This window comes from Coturnix japonica, chromosome 19 (genome assembly GCF_001577835.2).
Source record: "Coturnix japonica isolate 7356 chromosome 19, Coturnix japonica 2.1, whole genome shotgun sequence".
Taxonomy (NCBI): domain Eukaryota; kingdom Metazoa; phylum Chordata; class Aves; order Galliformes; family Phasianidae; genus Coturnix; species Coturnix japonica.
Window position 1 is genome coordinate 7,493,539 of NC_029534.1, and position 13,154 is coordinate 7,506,692.

The 13,154-nt window shown below is 52.7% G+C and overlaps 1 protein-coding gene across 1 annotated transcript; it reads left to right on the forward strand.

The window, feature by feature from the left end:
• The first annotated feature begins 291 nt into the window (after window positions 1–291).
• MRPS23 (mitochondrial ribosomal protein S23) lies at window positions 292–2,477 on the forward strand. The gene is made up of 5 exons (XM_015881206.1): window positions 292–427; window positions 624–791; window positions 1,292–1,369; window positions 1,474–1,597; window positions 2,011–2,477. Exons 1-5 carry the CDS (start codon window positions 384–386, stop codon window positions 2,164–2,166), a joined length of 570 nt encoding a protein of 189 aa, XP_015736692.1. The 5' UTR covers window positions 292–383; the 3' UTR covers window positions 2,167–2,477.
• Window positions 2,478–13,154: the final 10,677 nt, after the last annotated feature.

Genomic DNA, 13,154 nt, shown 5'->3' on the forward strand with positions numbered 1-13,154 from the left:
CCTGCGTTCTGCTCTCTGTGAGCACGAGTTTTATTTCAGAGCCGTGTTTTAATGTAACAGCGGCTGGGAGAAGCCCGGAACTAACAGCTGTGGTAGGATGGCGGTGATATTGGACGTGCTTCATGGCAGCACCTCCCTGCTCGTGTTGTGGGAGCGCAGCGGGGTAAAGCTGCTCCCGGGCCCCATTTCAGGGCTCTCAGTCTCGGCTCTGGCCGGCAGCGCGGTCCCTTTAAATGGCGGAGGGGCCGATCGGCAGCTCGGCTATCGGCTCCCTCTGCCTGCGCTGCTCCTTCCGCCCGACGGCAGAGCGTTTCCGCTTCCGAGTGGCGGGTCGGCTCGTTGCTAAGGAGCCGCTGTCGCTAGGGGAGGCCTGGTCCGGCGCCATGGCGGGGAGCCGCATGCACAAGAGCGGGAGCGTGTTCAGCCGGTACGGGGGGCGGCGGGAGGGTGAGCGGGGAGGGCGGGCCCTGAGCCGTGCCCTGAGCCGTGCCCTGAGCCGTGCCCTGAGCCGTGCCCTGAGCCGTGCCCTGAGCCGTGCCCTGAGCCGTGCCCTGAGCCGTGCCCTGAGCTGTGCCCTGAGCTGTGCCCTGAGCTGTGCCCTGAGCTGTGCCCGCTGCCCGCAGGACCCGCGATCTGCTGCGCATCGGCGTCATCCAGAAGCCGCTGTGGTTCGACGTGTACGCCGCCTTCCCCCCGCTCCGCGAGCCGCTCTACCGCGAGCCACGGCCGCGCCACGGCAAAGCGACGGGCGGCGTGTCGGCCATCTTGTACCGCGAGGACCAAGTGCGAGCGTGAGTCCGCGCACCGACACCGGAACGGCCCGCGGTGTGTGTGTGTGTGTGTGTGTGTGCCCAGCTCTGTGTGTGTGCCCGGCTGTGTGTGTTTGTGCCCGGCTGTGCCGCTGCGGGGCGCTGCGGTTGCGCTGTTGTTGCTGCTCGTGTTGTCTGTTGTCTCCCGGCCGCTGCGGGGCCGTGGGGAGTCGCACGGCGCTGTGTGTAACAAGAGGCGGCCGGGAGCCGGGCTGCAATGGAAGGTGGAGCGGCATTAAGGCGATGTGTGTGACCCGAGCGAAGCCCCTGAGCTCAAGTTGCGGCGCTGCTGTGACACTGCCGGGTGTCAGTGAGTGGGAGCTCAGTGCTGTGGCTCAGTGCCTGGGCTAATGCCCAGTGGAAAAAGGAGTGACGGTTTGGTGAAGGCCTCTTCATGTAGACAGGCCCTGGTCGTGTTAATTTGCCTCCAAACATGTCTGTTTATAATTGCTCTAAACACTGGTTTTTTGGTTTTGAAATAGGAAGTTTTATAAAATTTATGGCAGTGGTCCCAAACCTTTTGATCTGTCACAACCCAACTACAAATCTACTTGTCAAAGGTAAGAGTTTTGGTCTTTAAATTAAGCTAAAAATGTTTCTGGAACTCATCCCTGTCTGCCCTCAGGTCAGCAAACAAAACTGAGAGTACAATCTTGAATTGTAGGTTTGTTGAGAAATACAATGAATTGAAAGAAGAAGGAAAAATTGAAGAGGAAAATCTGTTTGAAGAAACGGGAAAAGCCCTTTTAGCCAGTGGGATAACTCTGCAGAGAAGAGGAACAGATAAAGTAAGCTAAATTCAGCTGTTATTTTCTTTTGCTCTTCCTTTTCCTCATTATCCAGTCATCTCTGGGCTAAGCATCCACAGTGCTATTGCTATAGGAGTGGCTGGAAAGGAGCAGAAATTGGTTCTAGTTCAAGTAGATGTCCTATGAGCGCGTAGGAAGATGAGTTCAGCACCTGGCTTTTATCTTTTACCTTGAGGTCAGCGATCTCATTTTGAGTTTCTTGCTGTGCCTTGAGACTGTGTTGTACCTTTATAATAATCTAAGCATGAGTCAGAACTTCTCTCTCAGCTTCTCTGGGCAAGCAAACCAGCAGTTGCTTTCTGTTGTTCTCTTCAGTCGTGCTTTGACAAACTTTTTCATCCCTGTTAATTTCGTCTTTATTTTTAATTCTGATAGTCTGTTGTTCACTGTAGGTAGCACAACAGGATCATCAGGATGCAGAAGCCAGGGGTTCTGCTATACGTCTGCAACTTCAGACCGTGTTGGAAGAGTTGCAGGAGAAGAAGGAAAGTCAGGAGGAGCAGACGCCAGAAGTGAGAGAAACACAGAATGAAAATCCTTCATCCTAACAGCTGTGCTCTTGTCTTGGCACATTCTGCAGCCTGGCATTGTGTGCCCGTGATACTCGCCTGCTCAGGAGCCAGCATTTCCATCTGCACAGCATGGCGGTTCTAAGGCATATTCTGAAGAAGGGTATGGCTCACTCTGGCTGTGGTGCCTCCCTGCCATCATGAACGTGACACACATTCTTTCCATCTCCCCACTTAGGAAGTAGGAGATGATCCTCTTCCTTTGAGGAACGTTTTCTTGACATTTTCAATTATGTTGCTTTTGAGATGGAAAATAGAATGGAAAATTAAACATTTCCTTTAAAATGGTACCCTGTGTCTTATTTGCAGTAGTGCCGTCTTGCACTGATGGTACAGGCGTCGTGACAGTCCTGCTGTTGAAATGGCAGATGCTGTTTACTTGATGCATTGTAACAGCTGTCAGAAGTGTCATCTTTTTATAGCTGATTCTGAAGAGTTGCTATTTATATGAGTGTTCTAATATGTTCTTTCTGCTTCGTCACTTGCTTACATTCATAAGACGATGAAGCACTATACCAGATAATCTGGATCTTTGAAGTTTTTTAGCAAGTCTTAATGAAATTGGACACCTTGGCAATGTGGAACGTGCACCGTTGCAGCTCTTTGCTGAAGAGAAAGTTGAATTCTTTTATAGAAATTCACTGAAACTTTGGTGCAGAGAAGGAAATAACCTTACCACAGTTCAGAGCTGATTGTAATTCCATTCTTGTGTCTGTAAACTTGATGTTTTGGTTTTAGGCTAAAGGAAAAGCAACAACAACAAAACCTCCTGTTTTAAGTTATGTCTGAGGTCAGGATTTCCTTTTGCTTTTGTACCTGCCTTCCAACACCCGTTCTCCTCAAGGTGGTTTTGTGACCTGGGTGCTGTGTGTAATTCAAGCAAATACTTGAATATGTATTGAAAGGAGGTAAAAGGGATGATTGAAAAATGTTCCTTTCTCTTTTCTTTTTTCCTTTTTGCATGGCACGATTTACCTCCTGATAGCAACGCCAGTACAGTAGAATTATTCAGTTACCCTCAGAAGGTCAGACTGTATTCCTAATCCTGCTCAGTAATTCTAGAGCTGATGTTGGTCCTGGCTGTGCGAGGTGCTTTCACATGGAGTGTAAATTACTGCCTGAATCCAAGGCCACGTGTGGCAGCCCTGAGCAGAGGCTGCTGCAGTGCCAGGATCCAGCAGAACAAGTTTAGGAGCCACCCCAGTGGGAGAGAGGCTAATGTAAATGTAATGTGGTGACAAAAGAAATCAGTTAAAATGGGATTCAGTGTGAAACAAAACTGGAGAGGAGATGCATGAGCTGAGAGAAGTCAAACGTGCGCTTCAAGTATTTGGGTGCAGGTGTCTTTAAATGTCAGTGTTCTTTGGCCTTGACGAGGGCCAAGGCCACCAGCTGGTCTCCTTAGTAAAGTGCTGGGAGCTGTGATGTGAAATGGCTCCTTGTGCAGTTTCTTTGTGTGGAACGAATGGTTGTTGGTGGCCAAAGGTTCCACATCTCCACTCAGTGTCTCTGCTTTGGTGACTCTTCAATCCGAGTTAAGTGCACTGACCATCCAGTTCTGCATTATTACTGTGGATGACGCACCCAACTTGCCCAAAATTGCACCTGGAAGTATTGTAAGGTGCACAGTTGTGCTATGGAGCTGAGTGCCATAATGGAGAGGTTACTTTGCTTTGCTCACAACTTGGTGGCCTCCGTTGTTGCTTCAGCCAGAAAGAACCTCTTCTGTCCTCTGCTATCACCAGCTTCAATCTTGCATCTTTGGAGAGCTGGGTTATGTTATCCTTCACCACGTGGAGGAAAAAGAGATGTAGGATGCCAAGGAGGGCAGTGACTCGTGGTCTGCTGTGAGCCAGTTTCTATACAGAGCTCATGCTAACAAAATTGGAATGTTTTTCTGCTCTGTTCTGTGTTGGGAGCAGTGGTTTGGAGGCACTCCCTGGGTGGGGTGCTCCCATCTGGAGCCATTCCGGGGAGGGCTGTTGGTTCCTGCCTGATTTCCTCACCTGCGTGTGCCGTGGTGCGGAGCAGTTTGTGCCTGGTGGTGCAGCTGTGCTTTGGGGAGGTACCGCAGCCCTGGTGCTGCTGCTCTGAAACGCGGTCGGGTTACCTGGAAAAACCGAGTCTGTGGGTTAGCTGATGTGTCGGCTGGGGCTGCTGCTGGGGTACAGAGCGGGCTGGGGGCTCGGCTGTGTGGGGACGTGAGCTGAAGTACTCGGTGCAATTAGGAGAGAGCAATTAAGAGCAGAGTTGTGGTTTTTTGATCCCGTGCGATTGATGGATGCGTTTGCTGGGCTGGGATTGAAACGCCAATCACCGTGACCTTCGAGGAACTGCTATTTTAATTAAAAGGCTCTGAGAAAAAGCCTGGGGTGAGCTATTTATTATTTATCAAGTGTTTGCCTTCCAGCCGTTAGCCAAAGGTCAGCGGCTTTGGGGGGGGTTCGCTGCTGGCCGCCACCTGCGGGGCCGCGTCCGTGTCCGCCAGGGGGGGACCGCGCAGCGCCGCCGCACGGAGCGGGCCGGGATGGTGCTCGTGTCTGTGGGTTCGTTGCGGTGTTTGTGCCCTGCCGGAGGCTGACGGTGCGAAATGGCTGTGATGGAGTTGCCGGCCGGGGTTGGAGCGCAAGTTTTCCGCTCGGAATCTGAGCACGAGGCACGGAACGAAGAGCTCGGGCAGGGGGATGCCCACACTGTGCCCCACGGTGCAGAACCGCAGCTGTGACCGCATCGCTGCCCTTTGCCTCTGTGGGGCATCGCGTGTTCAAGGAACGTCCGTGTGCGGGGCAGAGCTGTCTGCCGGCGGTGGAGCGCTCGCTAATGAGCCGAGCTGCTGCCATCTCGCAATCCTACACCCCATTACAGAGCAGTGTGTGACCTTTCCTGAGCTGGAGTGCTGACCTCTTTCCTCCTGAAAGATGAGTGGTGTGTGTGCAGCAGTTCCCCTTACTGATTGCAGAGCTCTTTTTAAGTGACGGCAAATGCCAAAGTATTGGTTACGGGGCTCCTCGAGGCATCAAAAAAGAGAATTGAAAGCAGGAGGGAGAGGAGCAGCCCTTTGTACTTCTGTGACAGCCAGGCTGAAGGTCTGCCGAGGTCAGTTCCTAAAGGAGGGTGTCTCCTGGCATTGTGAGGAAGCACAGGTCCCCACCTGAGGTCTGGAGTTCTCTTTCAGAGCTTTGTGCTTGCCCATGTAGTTGGCTCGTTGCAGCAGTGCTAGCAGCAAACCCAGCTGTGCTGTGGGGAGGCCCCTCTTGCTGCTGTGTGCTCATCAAATCAGGGCTCTGCTCTGCAGAACTCCTGCTGGGCTGGGCACTGGTAGAGCAGTGACCTCTTGCATGTGTGTCCTGCATGCTCTGCAGAGAGATGCAGTGGTGCAGGTGGGTGGTGCCTCCTGACCCCACAGTGCCCCGGCTGATGGACGAGCACTTCAGCTGCTCCCCAGTGTTCTGCAGTCAGCACATCCCTGGTTACATGCTGTCAGGTTGTCCCCACTGCCTGCCCTGGGTAAGGGAGCAAAGGGTGTAACAGGGCCAGGCCTGGTGCTGGGAGCCGACAGAGCAATTTGCAGCTGTGCCAGGGAATCGGAGACCTGAGCATGCCAGTGTCAGGCTTTGTGAGGGCAGTTAATGGGCTGGAGATGCAGCTCTGGTTAAGCTGTTAGAGACTTGGTTGGTTAGATCCAGTTGTGACAGTTTGAGCTGGGAGCCTTCCACATGAAGGCAGCCTTGTCATGGCTTTGGTTCTGGGCAGTATATATGGACAGAGGCTCTCGGTGGCCACTTCTCCCACCTTTGTGTGCACACACACTGGGCCCCATCCCTGCATGCTGAAGCAGAGCTGGGAGGGGGCTGCTCACCCCCTGCCCATTGCTTGCTGGGGATGTGGTGTCTGTGGGGTCCCACTGGGGCTGTCCTTGCTGCTGTCTCAGTGCTGCTGCCTGTGTGCATACCGCGAGCTCATTCTGATGTGCGCTAATGCTATTATCCTGCAGAAATTGAAATCAAGTCTGAACCTATAATGTTTCACTGGGAGGGAATTGGGGTTATATATTCCTGTGTACAGCAGCATTCTATTTCAGTCATAGCATTTAATTATGATTGGTGTGTTAGTGCCCACCAGAGCATAACAAATTGTCATTATGTTATTCTGCTGAGTCTAATTTAATTGGCAAGTTGTCACAAAAGCAATTATCCATCATTTATTTTGTTGCCATAACCACATCTTGGAGAGCACCTGCTGTCTGAAGTGGAAAGGCTCTGCAGTCTCCTGGTCCTGGATTTCTTCCACTTGTCTGACACAAAGGCACCATTTCCTCCTCTTATTTAAAAGCACGTTGCCCGTTTCCTGTGGTGGTCCCATGCACAAGGCTGGAGCTGTTGGTGGGGTTGGGGCCTGGCTAAGCCCTGTGGTGTCCCATGGGGGTCCTGGGGCTCCTTCCTGGACACCACTGCCGGTCTCGGTGTGGTGCTTGCAGGGCTGCTCTCAATAAGCAACTTCCAGATACCTTATCTGGGCTCCCATAAAGATAGCAGGCTGGCAAGTGGAGATTAGTGGGTTCTTCTAATCTAGTGGGCTGAGTAATAAGATTTCCCAAGACTAACCCAAAGTTGCAGATTTGCTCCTTCCTGAGACGGTGTGGGACTCTTAGCTATTAGCTGCGTGGATTTGGGAGAGGGCGTCCAAAATCACACAAGGCCAATGCAGACGTGAGAGAACTTGAAGCCCAAGGCATGGCAATGAATGAGTAAACAGATGTGATCTGTTTTGATGTCTGTATTTCTCCCAGTTCCTCCTCTCTCCGCCCTGCCTGTAGTCTATTCCCCTCCCGTGGTTCTAATTAGCTGCTAATGAGCAGAGGTGACTTTGTAGTTAAGGCACAGGTAGAGCGCCGTGTCCCTGGTCTGCTGCGGCCGCTGAGCCCTTTGTTTTTCCCTGCCTCGATTTCCCCATCTATAAACCGAGGCACCGTTCACCGGAGAGGGATGTTGGAAAGTTAAGTGGATCGGCATTTGCAAAGCGATTTGCCTCGAAGGTTGGGCGGTGTCAGCCTGCACGGTGGGCAGCGGGGGACTGGGGGGGTGGAGGAGGAGGCGGAACCGATCTGAGCAGGGTCATGGCATCCGTAACCGGGTGGTGCTGCCGCGCGGTGCGGGCACGGCTGCGGGAAGGAGACGGACTCAGAAGTTCCCTGAGCCCTACAAGACTTCACAAAACCAACAGCCCGTTCGCTGCCTCCTTCTCCAGCCCCTGCCCGCCTGCACTGCCGGCGATGTCCCCGCACAGCGGCGGTGGCAGCAGGGGGTGCTGCGTGCTCACAGCAGGGCTGCAGCCGGCGCTGCGGAGATGGCAACAAGGTGACTTTGTTACCTGTTCGGCCGGGCCTCGCTATTGGTTTTATTCGATTTCTCCCTGGGATGGTGAAGCCGTTATCGGGATGACGTTTCCCACGGCAGTGCCGGATGCTCACTCTGCCGCTCGCTGATGGGATATTTGAGCTTCTGTGCCGTGGGGTGGGCTCTGGTGGTCGGCTGGGGGCACCCAGAACCTTGCTCCGTTCCTTTGGCACCCAGGGGACCCCGGTAGTGTCCCTGGGCAGCACACGTGGAGCACATCCAGGAGGTGGCCGTGATGCCTCTTACACCAGGGCCAGCATTAGCTGATCAGATGTGAGGTGTCCAGAGTGGAGCACACAGTGTCTGCTTGACCTCCCTGTGCTATGCTGGTGTGAGGGCACAGGTCTGCTCGCTGCCAGCACAGCGCAGTGGCAGGCAGTGTGTCGTGGCTGAGTTTATCGCATGAAGATAACGGCGGTGTTTGCAGTTGCACAGGGGAAAAGATAAGGGGAAGAGCTGGGGAGAACCTGGCTGGGCAGCAGAGATAAATGTACTGTGCTGCAGGAAATTGAAATGTGAAACAGAAATCTCAAATGGGTGAAATGGTTAGAAAGGTGCAGGGGGCTGAGCCTGGAGCACCCCCAGGGTGGGTCATGGGTTAACCCATCAGCTCCCACACTCTGAGCTGCCTCCCAGGGCACCCCTTCACAGCTGTTGGTGGAGCCCAACAAAAGAGCAGCTTTAAAGCACGGATGTATTGCTGCAATTTCTTGGTGTCACGAGGTCACCCGTGGCCCCTCTGCACACAGCTCTGGTTTTCTCATCAAAGGAGCCCCGAAGTTGCAGCCAGGAGCAGCTCCACACAGTGTTACAATGAGAGGTGGTGTCTTAATGTCACCTCACCCCCAGCGCGTCAGCTCTGTCTCATTGAAATCTTCCTGAACATCAGCAGCACCTGGAGTGTCTTTGAAATGCCCTTCAGAACGTGGCTGCCAAAGTGAAAGCAGCTTAGAGCAGTTTGGTTTTGTGGTGGTGTTGATGCTCTGTGGGTGCTAATGGCTGCACCAAATATTTGGGGTTGTGGAACCCCTGTGTATGGAAACAAGTGGGGGTCTGTGAAGCTGTGGTGAGAGCAGAGCTGAGGATTTAAATGCTGGGAGCTGAGACGCTGCACTCACAGCTGAGAAGCCTGAAATTATCTGGAGGGAATAATGAAACTGAGAATGAGAGGGAAGAGTGAACTGTGGGTTTTTCTGTGGTGCTGGAAAGTAAATCAGCTGTGGGGCTGAGTGGGGTGGAGGAGCACACATTGATGCAAGCCCTTCCCCTTGGCCCCCTCCCACCACCCTGCCGCGAGCAATCTGCGCTCTGTGAGATTGCCTTGTCCCTTCCAATGATTGTTAATGCTGCTTTTTCCCTGAGCCATCAGAAGCACTTTCCCCTCATCCTGGTGGTGGTTGCCCATTTTGCTCGTTCTGACCCCAGCTCCCAGGGTGGTTGCATCCCATCATACTGCATCTCTGTTGTTTCTGCCCCCACTTCATGCTCAGCCCCTGCAGATGGTGGAGGGGGTGGGGGGGGCTTAGAAAGGGGGGAGAACCATGTATTTTTCTATTTTATATGTATAGATGGAAATGACAGTAAACTTCAGTAAGAGTCCACAGTGCTCCAAGTGCCAATTCAGTGAAAGGCTTTAATGGCGCGGTTAAACGTAAGCCTGCTCTTACGTCTGTAGCTGTTAGTGAAGTGGTTTGGCACACACAGCGATGTGCTCTGAGCAGGGGCTGTGCCGGGGCTCTGTTTTTCCTTGGGCAGAAAAATAAAGCTCGGGTTGGTATCACCTATTAATAAGGCGGTGTGTATCCAGGCAGTTCTCGTGCAGTGTAACGGAGCTCATCATTTTTCTATATATGAGCAATTAAGCTGCACCAGGAGGCCCATGTCTTTATATCATCACCTAATGACTGTGCAGGAGTATTCAGGGGAAGGAGAGGAAAAAAATCACATCCATATTTAATTGGCAAAGTTATCACCTTCACTTCAGAGCCCCAACTTGCAGCGCTTCTGGCCCATTTCCAAGTCAGATCTATTTCCCCAGACTGGGAAGTGAGTCCAATGTCCTCATATTGTACTTCTGTAACAAAATGCCATTTGGAGGCTCAGGAACGCGCTCACCGCTGCAGTAAGTAACACAGAGCCTCTGTTCTTTGCAGCAAACAGGGGTACCTTTGAGCTGACGGGCTGCTTTCATTTTTGTAAGGAAATCATTGGTGTTATTATTATTACCCAGCCCCATGCTTGCCTGTCAGGTTGCATTTCTCATTGCACTAAAACAAAAAGCCATCTGGAGCGCCTCGCGCTGCTGTTGGGATTGCTGGGCTGCAGCGTTGCTGCTCTGTTGCTCCTGAGGTCTCTTTTTACTGTTTAACTCTCCAGCCCATAACTTCCATCCTGTGCACCCCCACACTCAGTTTCCAGCTGCCCTTGCAGCTCTGGTTTCTCTGTTCCTGGTCCTGCTGGTGCTGGGCAGTGAGGAGCAGTACAGGCTGCTGCCTCCCATGCTGCCATTTCAGGTGGCTGTGCCTGTTCAGACCCCTCATTTACACGCTTGCTGTTGTGCTCTGACCCCCATCCTCCTGCCCTTCTGTGGTTCCATTGGAGCTGTCTGTGGGTGCAGCCCTGCTCTGCTCATTGCAGGGCTTTTTTTTCTCCGCCTATATTGTGCAGGATGGGGAAATCACAGGAGAAAGAGTGAGAAAGGAGAAGAGTGAGAAGAAGGGAAGGAGAAATATCGACACCTTCCATCTGCTGAAGCCCGGTAACTGGCCTTTGACACCTCTGTGCCACTTCATCTTCACAAAGCCCCGGCTCTCTGAAGATTAATTGATGTAGGCCACTCAACCCATTTTCAAATCCCTTTCAGTTACCATTTAAAACCTTCTGATTTATTTTTTTTGATAAAGTCACTGAGGCTTTTTATGGATTCTCAAACGATTGTCCAGCTTGACAAATTGGATTCTTAAAGCTGATTCTTTAAAGAAAAGGATGTGGTTTGACAAGACAAGAAACAGCTCATCTCAGAGACGGGGGGATAAACACACAAAGAAAGGCCCCGCTCTGCAGCGGCTGTCGCGCTCTGGTCTGGGGGGGGCTGGGGTGGATGCATGGGATGGATGGGTGGGAGCAGAAGGTGTTGGATGTGTCCCAGCCCTGTGCTCACAGCAGAGCTGCTCCTGAGGGTGATGGTGGATAGGTTTTGTTGCTGGTGCTTGCATTGTGCTGTGCTGCCCTGGAGCAGCCAGCGTGGGGCTGCATGGCTGGAGTGATTTTGGTCTGTACAGCCCAGGGGTGACCCTGTGGCATCTGTTCCCAGACCTCCTTCCCACCCCACGTCGGTGCTTGCAAATGCCTGGAGATGAAACCTGAGTGTGGAAATGTAGCTGAGGCTGCTGTATTGCTGGGAGCTGGGAACTGTCATTAAGGTTATTAATGCGGTTTCTTAACGAGTGCTTTGCTGCTCCTCTGCTGTGGGCTGAGCTTGGCACAGCCTGGAGGCAGCTGGGCTGGGAACGAGGGGGTCCCCCAGCGAGGGCTCTCCTGGCCCTGGGGACACCCAGCTGTTGGTACACCTACCTGGGGACATCAGTGTGTTCTGGGGTGCCCACCCCACAGTGCCACAGTTGGGAGCCCTCCCAGCCCAGATGAGATGTGATCAGCTTCTGTTTAAGTAATATTTTAATTGCTGGCTTCTGCTTCTCGTTCCTTAACTGACTGCCTTCACTTTAGAAATCTCACCCCAGCAGTTGCTCTGAGTAAGGCGCTGTAACTCCTACCTGCTCTCTGTGCTGTGTGACTCCAGGTGATACTTTACATCTTATTATGATTATTTATTACGATGTCCGGCTTAGTTCTGTAGCAGAAGGAGATCATTAACCTCTCCTGCAGTAAAGAGAGCTTTCTATGTTGTTTTCAAAGCCATTAAAGCTTTGAAAACTCCTCTGATTTCTTTTTTTCCCCCTTTTTAAGCTAAAAAACCTACAGAGCTGCAGAATAAAATGCTGACACAGGTCGGCTGCTGCAGAAGGAGCACAGTCCCTCCCGCTGTGTCCTACTGAATCACAGCCGGAGCTCAGGATCAGGGAAGGAGTGATGTGCTTGCTATGGAGCTTGGGGCCTGGCGATCTGGCTGGGGGATGCTGAGCCCTGGCTCTGTGCTGGGTTTTCCTGCTGCTGTGGGGCTGTGGGTGTTCGGAGATGGGGTCATGTGGGGTGTGCTCAGCTGGGAGCCCCATTTACCAACAACTCCACTCCTTTGTTGGTGTCAAATTGGGCCGTGGGGACTAATGTATCGTGGTTGTGGGGTTGTGGCACACAGCTGTGCAGTGTCGCTGTGCCTCCAGCCCAGGTCCTGCTCCTCTGCACCCAGATCTCTCTGTGGTGGGCTGTTCCCTGAAGCCTCAGGCTGCCCCAATGCTGTGGCTGGGGGCAATTAAGTCTATGTAGATGTCCCTGCTTTTGGAAGTGCATTGCGCTGACCGAATGACTGGGGAATTGCATGGTGATGGGATGATAACAAATGCTAGCTCTGGTCAGTCTGTACCCCTCAAAGGTAAGAAAGTGCTGTTCATTAAGCTCTTGTTAAAGTGTCATCGTAAAGAGAAAAAACATCTCTATGTAAAAATGGCTGCCATTCCTCCCCCATCACTTCCCTTGGACAAACCCCGCCAGCACTGATGGCCGCTGCCCCATGCCTCTCTGGCTCACCGAGATGGGGACATGGGAGCTGAGTGAGCCCTCGGGTGCTGCAGGGCAGGTGTGCGCTGTGTGGTTCGTGCAGCAGCAGAAGGGAGTGGGAGCTGCGGGAGGAAAGTAGGGCAGCAGTGCGGTGTGTGGGTGCAGCTGATGGTCGGGGCAGCAGCCGCGCGGCTGTGGCACTTTGTCAGTGTCAGGCGGTGACAAACGACACCGGGGAAAGTCACGGGGCTGCTGCAGCTGTGACACCTCTGGAAATGATACAGGTATTGGTGCTGTGCCTCAGGTCTGGCGTCGGCATTAATTAATCACAGGAACAAGGTCTGTCCTTGCTGCTGCTGCTCTCCTTCCTTGGTGGGGACGAGGAGTGCGGTGCAGGCAGTGCTGGGCAGGGGGAGCATGGTTGCCTTTGTGCCAGGGGAGTCAGGGGGGAACTTGTTATTGCTGTAGTTGTACCTATGGTAGTACCAATTCAGCACTCCGAAATGCAAACAGGAGCGGTGTGTTCCTGACCCAGCCTTGTGGGTGAAGGAAACCCTCAACACTGCATTACAGGGAGAAACCACATCCCCACCTCCCCTTTATCTGATTGCTCTGCTAAGGCTTACCTCAATTTTATGTAATTAAAGAGCTTGAAAGCAGCTTGTTTCCTGTATGGAGGAGAAGCACAACATATGGTACTGACAGAACTGTTCATACATATGAATGTTCTTGTATTTACTAAAATGAAGTCAAAATGTGGCACTGAAACCATCACTGTTGGGGTGAGGGCCCAGCAGTGCCATGGCTGCGGGCTCTAAGCACGCTGCAGCTCCCTGCCCTAAGCAGTGCCAGGCTGTGCGCCTCTGTGCCTTCGGATGCCTCACTCATTTTACTGCT

Bases quoted from the DNA above. Each gene is read 5' to 3' on its own strand.
- MRPS23 (XM_015881206.1), top strand. From the start codon at position 384: ATGGCGGGGAGCCGCATGCACAAGAGCGGGAGCGTGTTCAGCCG. The intron at 428-623 runs GTACGGGGGGCG...CGCTGCCCGCAG, and splicing joins AGCGGGAGCGTGTTCAGCCG to GACCCGCGATCTGCTGCGCA. The intron at 792-1,291 runs GTGAGTCCGCGC...GTTTTGAAATAG, and splicing joins CGCGAGGACCAAGTGCGAGC to GAAGTTTTATAAAATTTATG.